This window comes from Thalia democratica, chromosome 6, assembly GCF_965202585.1.
Source record: "Thalia democratica chromosome 6, ktThaDemo2.hap1.1, whole genome shotgun sequence".
Lineage (NCBI taxonomy): Eukaryota > Metazoa > Chordata > Thaliacea > Salpida > Salpidae > Thalia > Thalia democratica.
The window spans coordinates 50,279,880-50,300,580 of record NC_139170.1 but is presented as its reverse complement, the minus strand read 5'-3'; the positions used below and the strand labels follow the sequence as shown (position 1 = coordinate 50,300,580).

General features: G+C 29.5%; 1 protein-coding gene across 1 annotated transcript; it reads right to left on the bottom strand.

The window, feature by feature from the left end:
* Window positions 1-1,835: 1,835 nt before the first annotated feature.
* Window positions 1,836-20,209, bottom strand: LOC145839213 (spermatogenesis-associated protein 6-like). Its single transcript, XM_082946819.1, has 12 exons — window positions 20,159-20,209; window positions 18,615-18,737; window positions 17,530-17,635; window positions 14,684-14,856; window positions 12,288-12,404; window positions 11,985-12,078; window positions 7,971-8,152; window positions 6,572-6,635; window positions 6,020-6,076; window positions 2,864-2,966; window positions 2,403-2,532; window positions 1,836-1,922 (listed from the first exon to the last, which is right to left on the bottom strand). The coding sequence occupies exons 1-12, from the start codon at window positions 20,207-20,209 to the stop codon at window positions 1,842-1,844; spliced, it is 1,281 nt and encodes a 426-aa protein (XP_082802945.1). The 3' UTR covers window positions 1,836-1,841.
* Between the last annotated feature and the right edge of the window lie 492 nt (window positions 20,210-20,701).

Genomic DNA, 20,701 nt, shown 5'->3' with positions numbered 1-20,701 from the left:
AAGATAAGGAATAGGAATGATAGTTATGTTCAGTTTGGTTTTACTTGCACTGAAACAGTTGAAGGCCTGCAAAAACCGCAATGCATGTTATGTAACATTGTATTTTAGAACTCAAATTTCAAGCTATCTAAGTTGCAAGAACATTTTAACAAACGACATGGTGGGGCAGGTATTTCAGATCATGATTTTGAGTCATTGAAATCTAAAAGGATTTGCTATGAATCACGAGGAAAACTTCCAAAGTTTGGTTTTGTATCTGCTGGCAAACCTCTTTTATTGGCTTCTTACCATGTGGCGTATAACATAGCTATATCTAAAAAGTCTCATACAATTGCTGAAGAGTTGATAAAGCCATGTGTGTTACAAATGACAGAAGATGTTCTGGATAAGACGCTTCAAAAAATCTTGAGTTAGTGCCGCTATCTAATAATATTATTCAAAGTCGAATTAAAGATTTAAGTTCGGATGTTTTGGATAAAGTCATTGCTGAAATCAAAGCTAATTCTTTAAAATCTCTCTCCAGTTGGACGAATCAATCGTTCTTAAAAATTGCAGTCAATTGATTGTACTAGTGAGATATGTGCATGATGGCTCGATAAAAGAAGATTAATTTTCAAAATTAAAATACAAATTATTAATTAATGAATTCAATGACTTTATAATCAAATTGTTAATAAAAAATTATAGCATATAGTACTAGGGGTGCGAGATCAAATTAAGAGACTTTAGGGGTGCGGGGCATCAAAAAGGTTGGGAACCACTGGCTTAGATTGTAAAATTCCAAGTTTTGCCAGGATTCAAGATTTTCGAAAATCTTAAAAATAGATAAAAACTACTTTAGACTTTTCCAAAAAAATAACATATTAAGGCCAAATTACAGATTTTAAACACTCATGTTGACTATCTTAAATGTCTTAAAGCTATCTAACCAAATAGAAAGTCACAGTTTATTATATTTGCATAAAAATTACAAAGTAGGCTCTAACATTAGATAAAAATCCATCACAAATTCTTACAGGACTTATAACTTTTACAGAAAATACTTGGCACACATGTAGATTGTACGAACAAGGTCTAACTAATTATAAAAAATAAACGAAAATATATCAAAAAAATTACTTATATTTTTATAGCATTAGAATAAAAACTACGCGTAAAAAAAAATTAACTTAAACTACAGTGAGCTAGATCTATTTTTTCAAATAACAGTTTTTTTTTATCACAGTTATCAATATTTTGACAAGTTCATTATAAAAAAAAAACACACTTACAAAACAGCTACCTACTACAAAACAAAAACAAATAGATAAAAAAGCGTACAAAAAAAAAACTGCTAAAACTAGAATAATCATCATTTTTCAGCTGCTTGCAAAGTTCAGTGCAAATTTGTTTCGGGTGTGCGATTTGCTTCTACGTTTTGCTTGTGACGTCGTAATTGCATCTTAACAACTCAATATGTGTGACGTCGTTGTAACTAAATACTCGTGACGTCACAACTAGTTGTTCTGCAAGTCGTCGTAAATGTCCTGGTAAGCCTTGTCCAATCGCTCGTCGAAGCTGAGGTACATGCTTCTGTCTGGCGGCAGTTCGCTGGAAAGTTGCTGGATTGTTTACTAAAGTACATTGTTTTAAAACAACTGAACGTGTGAATAAACATACAGTGAAAATGTTACAATGTGCAGTTGTAGTTTGTACTCATTCAAAAAAAGAAAGTAATCAATATGTTCAATCTCAAATACAATGACCAAATTGAAATCTGGGAAAGTTGACCAGAGCTCAATTTGGTCAAGCAATTTTATCAGTTTAAATAAATCAAGTTGAAAAACGGTTCATAATGCTAACTAAATGAAAATTAAATAAAAATACCGTGAAACTGGGGTGCTTCTACGCGGCCTTCTTATGAGCGAATCAGTGTAGCTTCCCTGAAAATATTTTATTTTGTAATATAAATATCAGTCTAACTTCCCTGTAGGTAAACAAACATAGTAATCAACTTAAGTTATTTCAAAGAGGCACAATTCAAGAGCTATTTTTAGTGGTCAAATTGGTTTCCCATCAAAAAGGTTCTTTTTTTTTAACTGTATAAAAAATTATTAAGACTATTTGGACAATATTAAGAATTGCTAATATAAAAAGTTTCAAAAAAGATTTTTTACCTAAAAGTAAAACACAGCCAGACTGGCTAAACTACAGTGTCTAGAAGTTTAACTGTAAATTTAAAAAACATCACTTTTTTTCAAACTTTATGTTTTTTGTAACTGATCACCCTTTTGATGAAACTCTTGTTGAACTAATGTAATTATATCCTATTAATTCTATTAATTTCTATTATTATATATAAATCCTATTAAAAAAACAACATAATGCAACAACCCTACTAATTGTATAAACAAAACACCAACATAACTTAGGGAGTTTCCCGAAGGCGAAAGAAGATCCCTGACCCGGTCCCTGATCTCGTTCGAAGTCTTGTACCCCGACGAGTACCGATCCCTCAGCGGGGTCCTGTACAAGATCGATCCCGGCAGGACTCTGGTGGAAAATTGACTTGAAAACGTTTTTTTTTACTTATTTTGATTTATTTCAATAACTTTTAGTTGTCATGAAAATTTCAAAAAAAAAATTAACAAACTAATGCTGTTCAAACAGTTCTTTTTTTTTTCTTTAAAAAATTATGTTAGCAAAAAACAAATAAAAAACATTATATAAATTAGTAATCATGAAGATCTTTTCAAAATAAGTTTGATGATAGACTAGAAACACTCCATATTCTAATAAACGAATTATTGAAACAAAATAACTTAATTTATTTAAACATACCAACGCTTCTATTGTTACGTATCAAGACACATAACAAACTTACGAAGGGGATAAATCTCTAGATCTGGGCTGATCGTTTAATATTTCATTTATTGAATCCAATTCTTTCGTTGGCGAGGCAACTACAGGAATGGTTTCTTCGTCTGCTAATTAGTAAATACATTTTACTTTTTGTGATTAAGTTTTAAATGTACGAGTAATAATACAACACCTAATTAAAGTTAAAAGTTTCAACTGTTTCTAAGTGATTTACAGCTAGTAAGATAATGTGAAAAATTATTTTTCAGAAGTATCTAGTAAGTTTTTGAACAGTGTGTTAATTTCAAGTTATATAGATTATCAAAGTTATGTACCTTGTTACTCGACTGGATTGTCATTAAGCTGACAGTGTTTCATCTGACAGGTTCTTTAACGCAATGTCAGGTAAGTAAATGTCAGCTCAATAGCAATATAGTAAAATAAACTAAAGCTCTCTGTATACTATGATAGAGCACTGTATTTTTATAAAGTTTGAAATATACTTTTTACACCTTGCTACTCTTACTAAAACTAAACAGGTTTAGAATCACTAAGAATTAGTGAATCTATACTGATAACAGTAAAAAAAAATTTCTGTCTCAAAACTTTTTCGAGTTTGATACTTTCAGCTATTTGTAAGATTTCAAGGAAAATATGTGTTATTTACTTATAAGGAAAATCCAAGCTTAACAAAATTAAACTATACTAAGATAAATTTGTTGAAACGATCTAATCTAAGTCTACCTACAATAATGCTTCGAATTCCATTACAACAAAGTTTAAGTAAAACTGTCAATTTTATTTATTATAAACATAAAATTTATACTAAACACTAAAACTGTTTACTGACACTTTAAAATCAACAAAAAAGACTCAATTACATTTACACTAAACTAAATATCTGTATTAAAACAATGGAAAAACTAAACCATGTTTTCTATATGGGGGAATGCCGCATTCTGAAGACACTGCGTTTCTGCTGAAAGAGGAAATTAACTTTTTATCTTCGCATTTCGAACTCAACCACTCATTGTAATCACCAAGGCCGTCTTCATACACATTTTGCATATCTGAACTCGTTTTATTCGATTTTCTTCTCAAACCGTTCACAAATACATTTTCTTTCGACCTGTTTTTTGCAGAAGGAGAAATCAAACACTTGGTCGAATTTTCCAAGCTTTTGTTCAACTCGTTCACAACAAACAGCGTCTCGCTGGACAAATTTCCAGGGGATTTTTTGCCGCCAATTCTGGTCGAAACCTGACTATCCACGTTCTTCTTGAGATCTGGCAGGGACCGGGATTTATTTTGCAAATTCTTCATGTGCTGCCTGTAAGTTTTGAACTTGCCAAACTTCATAGCTCCCTCGCCGCCGCCAAACGCCTCCATGGCGACCATCACTTTCTCGTTCCGGTTCTCTCGCTCCAGGCTATCTCGTCTGTGTCGCTGTCGTTTGTCTCGTTTTCGGTGTCTTATCTCGAAAATGCTCGTGTCGCTTACCGATTTTCTAGGCTGCACTTTTAGAGCTTTTTCAAAATTTTCAGGTTTTTGATATGATTTTTCAGGTCTGCCAATCAGAAAATCAGATGTTTTGAACGCCAGCGCATCCCTACTTTCAGGATCGTTCAGGATCTCCGAAATTTCCCTAACCTGATCCTTTATCTGCCGGATCACCTGCAAATAGGACAAACTTTCTGATCCGGCCGCGCACCACGGCACTTGGCTGTGATCGGTTGGTATGCTGTTGGGGGAATCACCGAATACATTTGTGTTTTTCAAGTCGTACTTTTCCTCTAAATGTCTCTTTATGTCTTGCAAAGCGGAAACTCGGGAATCGACCGGTTTTTTTGGCTGAAACTTATTTCCAGGGTTCTGAACAATGAAAGTCGAAGTGCTGTTGACGTTTTTGGCCTGGTTGCCATCAACGACCGGGCTTGTGGGGCTCTTCAGGTTAGGAACAGTTAGAAACTTCCTGTTTTTGGGGTTTTTCATGGGCAGGGCAAAGGTGGACCTTCTGGCCATTTCAATGTCCGAGGTGGAATCTTCCTTTTTGTTTTGCAAGTCTCTGATTGGTTCTTTTTTGCTTTGCCACGCCCTGCTCGGCCTGTTGAGCATGAAGAAGGGTTTGTTTGGTTTCTCTACTGGTTCTCCAGGCAAGCTTTTTTCTTCGCACATTTCCGGTTTCTCACTCCTGAAACTTGAGTCTCCATTTACAGCAGAGCGATGGAAAAAATTCTTATCGGACATTTCATTACCAACACCGCTCTGATACTTTGTTACCAGCTTGCAATCCCCAGCGACTTTTTCAACCGAACCTTCCCGACTCTCCGAGGAGTTGCTCACGCAGGAAAAGTCTTGGTTGCCAGCTTTGATCTCCTGATTAACACCGGAAACCTTTTCAAGCTCCAAGGAGTTTTCGCAGCTCTCCACGGAGTTGTTGAGCTTGCAGAAGTTTCCGTTCGCGACCTTGTCTGCTTGGCTGCCTCGCAACGATTTCCTGATGGGAAACTTCTGCTTGGCGTGGCAGCACCTGGACCTCTCGATTATCTGCCTCTGGTACCGCAGCATCCTGGTCCTCATAGGGGAAGTTTCAACGTAGGGGGTTCTTCCCGCTTGTTTTGGCGGGTTTTGTTTCGGAGTTTTTTTGCTATCGTATTCCCGCATTAACTTTTCTAAGCGCTCTGTTAGAATATACTATATCTAATAAATATTCAACTAACATTTCGATTAATTTATCTTTTTTATTTTTAAATAATACCAACTCCTCAGTCTAAAAAACTTTGTTTTTTTACACTTAACATAACTATTCTTTTTCCTGTCTTTATCTTAAACTGACAAATAAATTAGAGCACAAACAAAATCAAAAGTGTTAATGACTGAATTAAAATAAAAACTGCTAGATAAAACCTGTTCACGAAATAAAAACAATAAATTTAAAATCTAACCTCCTTATGTTTGTATATTATTACTGAACAAAAAAAACATTTATACAGATTTTTGTTTTTCCTTATTTCATTAGTACATAATATATTTATTTGTTTTAACTAAAAAGTATTGCTCAACCTACTGTAATGTAAAAAGCTTATTTAACTAATAATACTAGCGCAAATTTAATATTTAAAACACTACTAGGTTTCATTAGGATTTTTTTTTTCACTAATACTGTTATTTACATACAAACCTTTTATAGCTTCTGTTATTTTTAAGTTGGACTTTTTTCGACTTGTTTTCTTGGAACCTAGAATGTAAACAAGTTTACATTTTTTTTTTAATTTTCATTTACTTATAGTTTCTGTTTCAACTGCCAAAACTTTTTTGAGGTGTTTAAAAAAATTTATTGGTACGATTGGCTTTTACAAGATGGAAAAATGTAAAATTTTGACAAACATACTGCAAACAATTTAATTGTACAAGCCATTGCCAGCTTTATAAGGATGGCTTATGAAAACAATAAACAGATTGTGACAAAATCTTTTGTTCTCTCGTAACGGCACAAACCACAAACTATGCTTAGCATAAACTTGATTTTATAATGTAATACCAATAAGATAGTTTTGAAATGATAAAAAACAAAAAACATGTTTTTACGAAAAATTACGAAGAAAATTACATTTGCGCACAGATTTAGGTTGCTGCTCACAGTATATATAATATCCAAGTTATCTTTTTCTGCTAAGTGTACTAAAAATAAAAATTTTAATTTGTTCTCATTAAGAAATATTTTTCCACTTACTTTTTGATTTGGGTTTGCTTTTTTTCTTGCTTGTCGAATGAAGGTTGGGTGCAGATTTGTGCGACTGTAAAAAAAACTAGTAGTTTATAAAATAACGATAAAAGTATAATAGTCGAAAACACATTTAAAGAAGCATGATAAAAACGTCATATTTTATAATAGATCAACTCGTTAAAAACCTTTAAACAAGATTTATTAAATGTTATTGCAAACTCATATATATATATATATATATATATATATATATATATATATATATTTTACTATTTAATTATCAGGTGAAATCATTATAAATGTGTGAAAATAAAAGTATTCTGTTACATAGCTTTACACAAATTTGTAAAAAAAAAAGTTAAAATGCTCTTCATGAACTGTAAAGTTAGTATTTTTAAAACCAAAAAAAGTTAAGCTCATACAATTATTGTGTAAATAATTTTGTAAAATTAACAGGCAATTGTAGATTTTGAAAATTACACATACATACAATGAATATAGATTGTGTATAACAGTAAGTCTGAAGAAATATTTGTTTTTCGAAAAACTTCATTTTATTGTTAAACAAAAGAATATTAAACTAAGTTACAAAATTTTATTTAAAAAAATATTTTAAGGAGGACCAAAAAAAATAGTTTTTAACTATTTCCAAGATGGCTTGTGGTTAAGTTAACATTCTTAGAGTATGTTTTAAACTACTAATAAAGCAAATCAACCCTTTTAAACTGTGAAAAAATGTGCTTTAATATGTAAAAGTAAGATAAAACAATACTAGTTTTAACAAAATATCATATTTGTTAAACTATAACATATCAAATAAAATTAATCGATCCAATAGTTTTAGCTAAATACTTGAAATTATATGACTAAATCAAAGAAACAAAAATACAAACTTTTTCAACGGTGAAATCGGAAGTCTTATAAAAAATTATTAAAATAAAAACTATTATAACAAGAAATAAACAATTTACACAAAATAAACAATAACACCAACCCAGTTAAACATTACATTGAATTTCTTTATGCTAAACTTTACTTCGAAATGAAAATATTATCTATAAACAAAAAAACATATGACTAAATTAATGAAACGGAAAAAACATTTCAACAGTAAATCAACAACTAAAATAACTGTTATAGTAAAAAAAAACAATTGAAACAAATCCTCGTAACAGTGAAGTCTTGAGTCTAATAATCAATTATCAGATAATTTAAAATATTTTGATTAATTTGTTAACAGTTAATAACTTATAAAATAATCCAAACCCTCTTAGCGGTGAAATCTTGAGTCTAGTAAACAATTATTGAAATAAAAACTAACAGAAAATTTAACTGACTCACACAAACGAAAACAAACAAACTCTTTTAAATAAATAAAATATTTACTTCAAACAAATCAACGAACCCTGTTAACGGTGAAGTGGGGGGCTCGCTCCAGCTCGCTCCTGAACGGTTTCGCCTCCACGGTCGACTCGAACGGGTCGTTGATGGCCAGCTGCGCCATCCTCCGCCTCGTGTACGGCGACGGCGACCTCGCCCTCGAAGAAACCGTCGACTGCTCGTACCTCTTATGCGTGGGGCTGTCGTCTGTTGAGTTTCATTGAAGGTACTTTTTTAGTTGTTAGTTAGAAGAAATTTTGTTTGTAAAACATATAAAGGCTCGTGTTTTGATAGTAACTATACTATCATAATATATACAGTACTAATATCTGGACGAAACGGTCGATTGCTCGTACCTCTTCTGCGTGGGGCTGTCGTCTGTTGAGTATGGTGACGTTTTCATTCAAGGTACTTTTTTAATTGTTGGTTAGAAGAAATGTTGTTTGTAGAACATATAAAAGCTCGTTTTTAGTAAATAAATATACTTTTTCATATACTTATACATTATAATATAATGATATCTTAGTATTATAATATTGTACGAAATATTGGATTGCTCGTACCTCTTATGCGTGGGGCTGTCGTCTGTTGAGTTTCATTAAAGGTACTTTTTTAATTGTTGGTTAGAAGAAATGTTGTTTGTAGAACATATAAAAGCTCGTGTTTAGTAAATAAATATACTTTTTCATATACTTATACATTATAGTATAATGATATCTTAATATTATAATATTGTATGAAATATTGGATTGCTTGTATCTCTTATGTATTGGACTGTCGTCTGTGGTGGGAGAATTAGCATGTTTTTATTAACAAATATTCATTTATTCATCATGATATGTTACAATATACTGAGGATACGGTGGATTGCTTTTGCTGTTTTCTGTGTGGGGTTGTCGTCTGTGTGAATATACTGTAGTGTTTTAAATTATGTTGATTTTATTAAGAGTGATTTTTTAAACTAATATTACGAAGAGGTTTTGTTTGTAAAAACTGAAAAATCTATTGTTTAGAAAGTAACTATACTATCATAATATATATAGTACTAATATCTGGACGAAACGGTCGATTGCTCTTCTGCGTGGGGATGTCGTCTGTGTGAATAACATGAGGTTTTTATTAAAATATATTTGTTCATTCAATCTAATATTTAACAGTATATCGAGGACTGTCGTCTGTGTGAATAACATGAGGTTTTTATTAAAATATATTTGTTCATTCAATCTAATATTTAACAGTATATCGAGGACTGTCGTCTGTGTAGAACAGGGTTTCCCAAAGTGGGTCGAGTAGCCCTCGTGGGGGCCATGACTAAAATTTAGGGGGCTATGAGGGGAGGGGTGCATGAGCTGTAAGGGGGCCATGAGGTTTACTGATTACACTAATAATAATTTGAAATAATATTATGATAATTTGAAACTTACACTAGATATTTTGGACTTAATGATGAAGAGCAAAAAAAAGTCTTAGGTATTTGTAATGGTAGTTTTTTGCGTAACCTTGTGGGAGGGGGCCATAGCTTTTTCAATTTCTGATTAGGGGAAAAAAAATTGGTAAACCCTTGGTGTAAAAGATATTTTATTTGTGTGTATTATAAAAAATTTTTGTAAAATATTGATAAAAAAAAGTACATAAATTACTTTTGAGATAGGCTTGTAATGCATTGGTAATGAATCTCTGATAAGTTTTTTGAATATCAACTTGAAACTGAACGGCTAATCATCAAAATCAAGTTAATCAACAAAATTGCTAATTGCAAACCACTTGTAATTAAGTATAAAATGCATTATTGCTGATGTAACTTAGAAAAAATAAATTCTTTTTTGTCGCTGGTTTGCAGTCAAACAACTGCTTATTGGAACACAGGTTGTAGACTTTACTTTTTGAGTGGAAACAGTTCAAGTAACTGATTTATTTGCTACTTATTGGAATACAAGTTCTGTATTTGGTTTTGAATTGGAACCTTGCGGTTTGTTTCCAGTTCGAACTAAAATAACACTTTTAACTGCTGTTAGAAACAATTTAATTAGGGCATATATTAATTTAAATTATTACACTGCTAAGTTATGTATTTGACTAATTTGCTAATTTTCTAGATTTGTATTTATTTGTATTGAATTTAAAGCTTAATAAATTAATTATTTAACATTGCCTTGTTTTGATTTTACCAATTGACTGAAATTATCTTATTCTCAAATTTACACCTAACATGGACCCTAGCTATAAACCCCCCTCCAGTCTAGATGTGGCAAAACTACCTCTAGAAAACCTTCACCACGCTTTAGCATGGCCACTAATGTGACCACCACTCCGGGGCATTCCCGCGTAGATTTCAGGCTTGTAAATTACTGGTAGGAAAACAATGTGCTTAAAAAATGTAAACTCTAACGTTAATAAAAGAATATTTATTCATCTATTATACAGGGTTGCCAAATGTTTTTAGCAAATTTTTCCAGGTTTTTTAAATTTACTCCAGGTTTTTAAGAGTACACATTTTTGGGTCTTTTTTTTAGTTTAAAGTTAAGTTTAAGGTATAAAACTGTGTTAATAGTATAAAAATATTAAAAAGATACTGTAAAACTACTTTAAATATGTTTTTTTTATATAAAAAAATTGATGATGAAATAATTTTTTATCTTTATGGTAGATTTTTTGTGCCGAATCAAAGTTTTCTACTTAACATGTAAAAACTGTTTAAAATTACATGCTTTTTTTTTTAATTTCTCAAATTACAGGTTTCCATTTTTTTTTTGGTAACTCTCTATTAATTAAATTAAACCCTCTTAATTTTATCTCGAGGATATGGCACCTCCTCTTTGGTTGTCGTACGTACAAAGTTAACAGTCATTCAAACTGCAACAGGTGATTGTATGTGCATTTTGTTTTCATTTGTTTATACATACTTACTTTTCGTAAGAAAAACATGGTCGAAGGATTAGGGGCTGTCGTCTGTACTTAAAAGTGGTTTTAAATCATGTTATTTTATGTTGTTGGTAAAAATAGGATGTCTTTGATAAACTTGTACCAACTCTTTTAATTAGAAACTATTGCTTTTGTGAGGGGCTTTCATCTGTGAAAAGTAGAGTATTGCACTTTTATAAAAATATTTTGAACTTTTTACTATTATTAACGAATATAGCATTTTTTTACTGCGAGAAAATTACACTACTTTAAAGCACCATACTTTTTATTAACAAAACATTTTAAAATTATAAAAGATTCATTACTACTTGGGTTATATTAAATGAAAAGTATAAATTTAAAAATATCCACAACTAGATTTTTGTTCTTATAGATATTATACTAACATTCCTGCCTGATTATAGATATTCCTGCCTGATGAGTCCTAATAAGGACGAAACCGGTCGTAGGATTGTCTCGGATGCTGTTGTTGTTGATCTTGCGGTAAAGTTCATTGTTTATTATCGATTGCATAAAACATCTCAACTTCGTTGATGATGGCCGAAATAAATACTGGCTAAAACTGATCAAACGAGCGCAGACTACAATCTCACAACAAGCTGACAATGTCTGAGACGTTGGGCTGTGAATGATTTAGCTGTGTCATTTTTTCAACTTTACCCACAAACGATCGCTTCAGTACTTCGTACTTAAGCCCGCTTGTTTAAGATCACAATAGCGGTTTCTCGCGACTATTCCTGCCTGATGAGTCCTAATAAGGACGAAACCGGTCGTAGGATTGTCTCGGATGCTGTTGTTGTTGATCTTGCGGTAAAGTTCATTATTTATTATACTAACAACAAAGGTGGTAATGACCATACAACGTAGAAAATACGTTTAGCATTAATAAACGACGTAAACCTGGTCAACTCATTTTCTAAGACGCCTTGAGTTTTAGTCCATAGTAATGTGTGACACAAACATTTGTTCATGTTTGTCTTTTAGAAAATAAACTTACTCAAACGTGAAATAAAATTTGAAAACAAAATCAACATTTTGTAAAAAGTAAACAAAAGTAATAATTTTTAGACACTGCAAATAAATTTATTCTTCAAAAACAATAAAAAAAACAAGTTACCTCTAAAAGAAAGGTCGGGTGAAATAGGAATGTGTTTTGGAGGCAGCTTTTTGACATTTGTCTGCTTTTTCCTACCTCTGGTTGTTGGAGCAAACTGAAAAATTAAAATATATAAAATACTGTTTTTAAAATGCATTTCTACCTTCAGGCTGGAAAATCAGTAAGAGCTCGTACAGAAAAAAATGCCTACGCTATCTATAGTTTGTCTGCAATATTCCCAATTAACTTTAGATAGTAAAAATTGTTAGCTAAACATTGTTTGAATACGCTAAAAACAAATAATTAACACTTTAACAAACGTACTTCTACAGATTTGGATAGTGTTTTCTTTGCAGTTTTCTTCGGCGAAGTTTTGACTTCAGCAGTTATCTTTGACGATTCTGTCTTCTTGGGCAGAAGTCCAGAGTTTCTTGTGTGTATCTGAGTATTAAATTTTTAATTAACTTTTGTTATATAAAAACTATGTTCATGAGTTTTAGGAGTAAAATTTTAACCACAAACCTAACTAATTGAAACCTTGACCTAGGATTTAACCAGACCTATTGGCTCACAGCGCCTTAAGTTATATGGACTCCCGAAAACACAAAAAAAAATCAATTCCTCTAAGACCCATCTTAACTATGGTTAAAACACCACAGTCAAACTTATCTACCATTTTAGTTGTCGTATTAGAACCGGTATCAAAAAATTTTAGACCACACTATATTTCGTGGAATTCGTTTTGTCCCACCAAATAAAAACTGAAGATCATACAATGCATAACCAACAAAACTATTAAAATTTGCACAGCCTATTGCTTGGATTCAGAATTCAACAACATCTACATATTTTTCTCTTACTAGGTTACTCCGAAACAGTTGTCAAGAAGACAACCAAGGCAACTCAGTCCAAAATGAACCGCTTACCCTCTTTCGGCCCACATCCTTGCCCAGTCTACCTCCGCCTTCATTATATGGGTGAAAACTAAATAAGATTGGTTTAGCAAGCTTTATTAGCTATAGAATCCACCTTTGATAGCGTTTCGCTACGTGTTGCGTGCAACACCAACCGCCCGCTTAACAGAATTGTGATGCCACACCTACCCACGATTTAATTAATGTAGTATACATATTTAAATGTCATAGCAGAAATGACTACGTAGATCGAACATCTCAACGTTTCCACGACAGATGAGAGCAGCATGTCGGGTAAAAGCTAAAAAGTTTTATTTTTAATGGCGACGTGAAGCCAAAAGGCGAACAATCGTTCATCTATGAACACCTCCTCAATAATCCTAGTCGTGCTTAGAACTACTTGGATAGTAGATTCGAAGTTCTATTCAGAGCGAGAAACTCTTACCATCTCTCAATTGTATAATGATTGTTCATTAGAACTCACGAGTCGAAAATTTGTAAGCAGCAAATACAACTAAAAACTATTTAAATGCGTATTTTTAGTATTACTATTTTTATTTTTCTAATGTACTTTTTGATTTAGTTTCAAGTAAAATTTATACACTAAAATGCTTTTATTGTAACAAATCTATTTTAAAATAATTTCAAACCTGTAAAGTATAACTCAATTCTAATTTAAACCTTAAAACAGATTTTTACGTTTAACTCAATATAACGTAACTATTTTTACCTAGATATTTAAATATCATTACATTTAACAAAACTTATACCATATTATTATCAGTTTATGAGCAAGCTTATTCTGACGATGTGCTAAATGAAATAATCAATAAACTTCCAAACTTTGTAAAAATGAGTGATTCGTGTTTAAACTTTTTAATAACAAAAACAATATAAAATTACTTATTTTTTATATTGATCACGTTAATTAATTTTAGCTACATATAAAAAAAATACATAAAGTATGTTTATACACACAAGTTTAAAAAACATAATAAAGGTTATTTAGATAGTTAATATATATATATATATATAAAATAAGGTTAATGTTTAAACGTAAACACTTTCAACTGAGCCCACTTGAAGGGCTTTTAAATAATTTATTGAAATGGCGATTTTAAAAATTCTGGTACATATGTTTCATAAAGCTTTAATTTTTCATAAAGCTTTAATTATCAGCCAGTTAAATTCAAAATAAAAAGCACTGTACTAAACAAAGATACAAAAGTTATGCAAAAAAACAAAAAACAGTATGACGTAATATATATATATATATATGTATAGAACTAAAATACACAAAATAAACTTTTGCTTGGAACAGCTGTTTCTGCGTTTAATACGCGTCTCCAGCCAAGTTTTATTCAATGAAAAGCAAATGTGTAAGTATAGCAATAAAATTATACAAAATTAGGTATTACGTAATAATAGAATAGATAGTTGATTTTAGACAAAATTATTAACAGATTTTTTAGATAAATTGTGTACGATAATGTATGCAGCCAGTATATATGTATATATATATATACATATAAACATGCCTATAATATAGCTAGGCTAATATTTTAACCAGTTAAAAAGATTTTAAACAGCAAAAATTCATATAATAAAAACCAACCTTAGTTTAACCAACAAAATATTAAAGCAATACAAATATATTTTAAATAAAATTTAATAAAAAAAGCTACAACACTTTTTATTTTACTATATATTATTTCTGTTATAATGGTCCTGGATTAGATTGTTACACGTAATAATTTGTTATGTAAATCAAACATTAAAGCTAAAAACTAATTAAAAAAGCTTCACCTCTTTTATGATGGTCCTCGATGAGAACTCGAGCCTGGGTGCGATTCCGGGGAACCCGTCAGACCTGATCAGGAGCACTTCCCTGTCGACTCCCGGGTACTTGGGACTTATGCGCGGGGTGGGAAACAAAAAATCGCGGGAATTTTCCTCGTAGCTCGCCAGTAAGTCGCCGGCTGATGAAAAATTTTAATTAACAAAATATTTTCCAAATCAAAACTCAAACTTTGTATGAAAAAATAAAAAGCTTAACTTAAACTTTTTTGGTTTTTAGTATATATATTAAACTAAAAAAATAAGTTTTAATTTAATTTTTGCTACATATAAATTGTAAGGGCAAAATTATACTTTGTGTTAAAAATCACACCAAAATTAAAAAGAAATAAAAATGTACTAAATACCATTTTCAAAATACTTTTCCGCCTTCAAGAGTTTGTAATAAAAAAAAAACTACGCTGTCTGTAGTTTATCTGCAATATGCCAAATAAGCTTTAAATAGTAAAACTTTTTAGCTGAACATTGTTCAAGTACGTTAAAAACAAAAAACACTTAAACTAAACTCACTTCTTCAGATGCTTAAATTTCAGTATTGGAAAACAGTTAAATTATAAATGTATTCAAATGCAATAATGTTCTGACAAAGTTTGGCTTTAATATATATAAAAACAATTACGCCAAATGCCTTTTTGCTAGAAAACTAGGAAAAAACTTAGTTAAGTGGCATTAATAATAATATTTTATTCATTACAATTAACTTAAAACAAACTCACCACTTACTAAAATACTTATACTTATAATACTTTATTCATAATTATTTACTTAAACAAATTCACCACCTTTTTAAGCAAAACAAAAACTAGCTTGACTCAACCAAATTTTATTAGTTATGCTTTGTTTAAAAGTGATTATCTATTGGTAATTACAAAAAGGATAATTCTAACTCATGATTGAGATTAAAAACTATAAAAATAAAAAAACTGAAAACTATAAAAGTGCAGTCCAGGCTTAAAAAACACGTTGAACAAAACTCAGTTTATACAAAAGCCTTAAAAATCAATTATTATCCAAGTATTAATCCAAGTATTATTTAATGATATAATCCAAGTGAAATCTAAACCTGGTATTAGCCATGTTTAGGATAATTTACAAAGTTAACATAAGCTTACTTTAATTCAACAATATTCAAAAAACGAAAAAAAAATCAGTTAACAGTTTACAAAGACATCGGCGAAAGTCTGCAGAGCAGAAACCTGGACTTTTGTATGCCATTATACAAGCTCAAGTTTAAAAAAGGATTGATCATACTAATTATATCATCAGACCACAAGCCTTTGGTAGAATGAGACCGGTTTCGTCCTGATTAGGTTAAGGCCATGGAGGGGGTAAGCCATGTTTTTTTGCAAGTTGATTTTATTTTATAGAGTTTTTTCTAAGCTTCAAGATGCTTTTTATCGTTTAAAAAATTCGAATTATTTTTTAAGTCGGGCCGCATAGTAGGTTCCCTATGGGAAGGGAAAACTAAAACAGCGAAAAAAGACTATTTTATTTAAATTTATCTCCTCCTACATTTTCAAGCAATATTCTTCAAATTTTCACAGTCTAATCTTTATACAATAACAAAAAAACGTTTCTTTGGAATTAAAAAAAAAATTATAAATTTTTTCCTTTTGAAAAAAAAAACTTTTTTTTAAATTTTTTTGATAAAATTTTTATTTTTTTAAATTACTAAAATTCTAAAGTAACATTTTTTTCTTTTATTTTAAGGAACATTTCCTAAAATTTGAAGAAGATTGCTTGAAAAATGAAGGAGGAGATAGATTTTTAGTGAACTTTAAAATTTTGGAGAAAATTGACCCTGAAAAATTTACGGTCCATACGTTTGATTAGGAAGCTTTTTACAAAATATAAAATATCTCAAAAGTTATATGATAATTTTGATTTCTATAAAAACTGGCTTGTAGTTTGTATTTAATACTTTCATAAAAAAGCCAAAGTTAATTTTTGTAAAAAAACATGTTTTACCCCCCCTATGGCCTTAATTCACTTAATTTCAATTAACAGTTTTTGTTTGAAATAAAAGCTAAAACATTTATGTAAGAAAATTATACTAAAACAATCTCACATGGGTAAGAAAAATTTATCTGCAAGGATAACAACCCAAATTTAGAAGGCATAAATTAAAATAAAAAACGTTATTTAGGGATGCAACTGGATATTGAGAAATTTCTTCCATTTTTTTGAATTTCTTCAAAGTTTTTGAAAGTACACATTTTAGGATCTACTTTTAGTTTAAAATTAAGCTCAAGGTTAAAAACTATGTTAAGTAGTATAACAACATTGAAAAGATACTGTTAAGCTACTTTAATTGAGTATGATTGATGACAACAATTTTTTTTTCTATATGATATATTATTTGTGTCAAATCAAGAACTTTAGTACTTAAGATTTAAAAAAAACTAAATGCCAGGTTTTTTAGTCTAAATTTTCAAGATTCGATATTTTGTGGCAACCCTGATTATTACAAATGATAATACCAAGGAACGTTTAAAACATTCATGCATAAGACAGTTGAATTATTCTATTTGAAAAAGAATAAAAAAAAAACTTCACAACTATACTTAAAATACAATTTAATACACCTCATACTTCAAAAATATTTAAATGAACTGTATTTATGGTGTATACTTAAAATTAAAAGTTAAAACTAAAACAACAACAAAATTACTCGATAATTTGAATTCATATAATATATTCATTGAAATCAGATGGATAAGACAACTGAACAAGTATATTTAGCACTCATTTGATTTATGTAATTTATTAATTTTTGTTACACAATAAGTACTCACATGGATAAGACAGCTGAATGAGCTCCAGCCTGACCACATCCTGAGCAAGTTGGTTTGCCACTTGAACCGGGTCAGTTGCCTGGTGGAACGTCTTCTCAAATCTCATCTAAGTTAAAAGTGCATATTAAAATAATTACTCTTGAACTCAAGTTCTGATTATCTCTATCAAAAATCTGAATTATATCTATTTTAAACAAATACAAGGATAAGTATAAAAAATATTTTTTCAATTCTTGATAAAAGGTCTTTTTACACTTTGCTCATGATTAAAATACCTACTTCTAATCTTGATCAATATTCTAATCTTGATCAATATCAATTTTTTCAACAAAAAGCATACCATTAGAACTGATAGTTTTTTTTTGTTCAGTATCTTTTATTATTTTTGAAAACTTACAATAAAGGTTAAATTAGGTATTTAGAACGGTCAAACTAAAATGGGAACCGGTCAAATATGCACGAAGACACTTTTGATAAAGGATCATTTTTGCACAAGAATAAAAAAAAGTAAAAAAATTAAAAACATTATTTAAAAAAGAACAAGAAAAAAATAACTATAAGATAACATAAGTTACTGGCCGAGAGTAAGGGTTGAGGTTAACAATGATAGTAAAATTAATGAAAAAAATAAAATAAAAAATAAAAATAATTTATGAAAAAAAGAAAAAAAAGTTATCAATCAAGGGTAAGGGTTTGAGGTAAAAGTGATAGTAAAAACAAATGATAACTAATAAAATTAATAATGAAAATCAAAAAAACACAATACAATGAAAAAATATAACAATTTCAAATTATTTTTTTTTTAATTACCGTTTGAGGTTAAGGGTTAGGGGTAACAGTCATAGTAAAAATAAAAAAAAATTCAACACGTGCAAAAGCAACCCTTGTGCAAAACGGTCCTTTATCCTTATGCTAACATTAAAAAAATACTTTTCTTCTACTATCATTAAAAGTCAAAAAAGTTTAAAACCCTTGAAAAAGGAGTTTTAACATTTTTAAACATGTAGAAGTTAGAAATTTAATGACTAGCGTATTTGATAATAAAACCACGTTTCACTTAATTACATATAAAACTTTTTAAAAACCTTTTCATGGTACAAGAATGGGAAGACGGCTGGCAAGTACTCAGTTTTTTGACATTCGCCAAAGATGTCCACGTTGAGAAAGACGCTGGAGTGGTCTGGAAGTATCACACCTGGGCATGTTACCTGGAAAATTATCAAAAATAAGTGTGTTTGAAAAAAAAGGTACATAATGTTAAGTGATAGTTTTTTTTTTTGTGTTTCTTTAGCAATAATGTTCAGTTTTCTTTTCTCTAACGTGGTACTTACAGAAGATCATTTAAAAACCTTAAAACATATTTAAAATTATACTAAGTTTGCAAGCTTTTATCAAAAACAAAAGTTAAATGAAAGTTTGATTACTTTTTAATTTAGCACTAATTAAGACTATAGTTGAATGAAGCACACTAAATAAAGTTTTAAGAGCAGTTGTTCTTAATTTTTACATTTCTTGTTTTTCATTCAATGTTAGCGTGAAATAAAAAAAAAACATTTTAATTAAATAGTTCTTACAGTTTTTTGCCACCGAAACCTGGTAGTAAATAAATTATTTAATTTGCACATCTTTATTTATTTAAGCTCTTTACATTTAAGTAAATTGAGCAACTTTTTTTAGTTATGACAAACAAGTATACAATGAAAACAAAGTAATTAGTTTATTAAGTCACAATGCTTAGTTTTTTTTTTTGAGAGTTGTGTCAAAAAGTATAATGGCATCATCTTATAACTTTATGTACTCTCTGTTTATCTATTAGTTGTTGTTTATTTTTCTAAATAACCACTCTGATGTTTTATAGTAAATTTTTTTAAACATAAGTTTGTTAAAGCTAAAAAAACTTTTTAGTTGGTTTTTAAAGTTAAAGCAGTTAAAATTTATTAACATAAGTTTGTACATAAACTTTTTTTTAAACAATTTGTATCATTGAAAAATTAGTTTGTTTAAAAATTACTTCCCAACTTTTTATTTCAAGCTGATATATAACTATGTAAGCACTTTTTAATTAAAAAAAATAATTGATCTACTAACTTTTAGCTTAATACGTCAATAATTAAAAACATTTTTCTAGATAAGTTAAACTTAAAAAAGCTCTATTTTTTGTACAATAGTTTTAGATATTTAATTTGTTTCATAAACATAAAACAAATTGCAAGTTATTTAGAGAACTGTAGTAATAAAAACTATCAAATAACTGAACAATATTAATTATTGATTTAATCAATTTACTAATATTTAAAAAGTAAAAAATGCAAAAACTCACTTCACTTATATTTACATCAACAATGGTTTTCAAAGCTATTATTTGTAAGCAGTTTCTAATATTTAAAATTTTGTTTAAACTTTGAATTTTGTCCTTAACATTCCTATCAATTAAAACATCTATCCCAGACAACTTAAACTTGTGATGTACCAAATGTTGTATTGTTTAAGATTTTATAAATATTGGTTAAACATTTTGAGTAAATGAATAAATACAGTAGTAAGTGAAAGCATCAAATACAAAATTTTATTGTGCTTCATCTAATAATTGTTTTGAATCACTAAACATACAAAACATGCAAAAACTCACCGCATTTATGGTCACATCAACAATGACTTTTAAAGCTTTTCTTCTTGGCATTATACTTCAGTTTTGTTATTATCATTAATTGTTTTATTTCTTTTTATACATTTTCTACAATTAATTCCTTTAAATTTTTCACAAGATTGTACATGGTTTTAAAATTAATTGTTTAGATAATATTTAGCTATAAGATATTACATAGGTTGTATAGATTTAGTTACTTGATATTGTAAAATTATTCAAATAGATTATAAAGGTAACTTGATAACCATAAGGTTTTTTGTATACCAGATCCTAGGACCAAATATTTTGAGCGCATTTTTTGTAGTTCAATAAACCAATTAAGTATTTAGTAAACATTTTAGGCAATTATCTCATTTAAAATTACTAAAAGTAATAATTAAAACAATATGCTATAAAAACTCAAAATAAAATTAATAAATGTGCATAAAATCATATCATAATGCTAAAACCATAACTAAACAAATAATAGTCTAAAACTAAGTGCTATTAATTTTTTTTTAATTGTCCTTTACAACTTTGAATAAA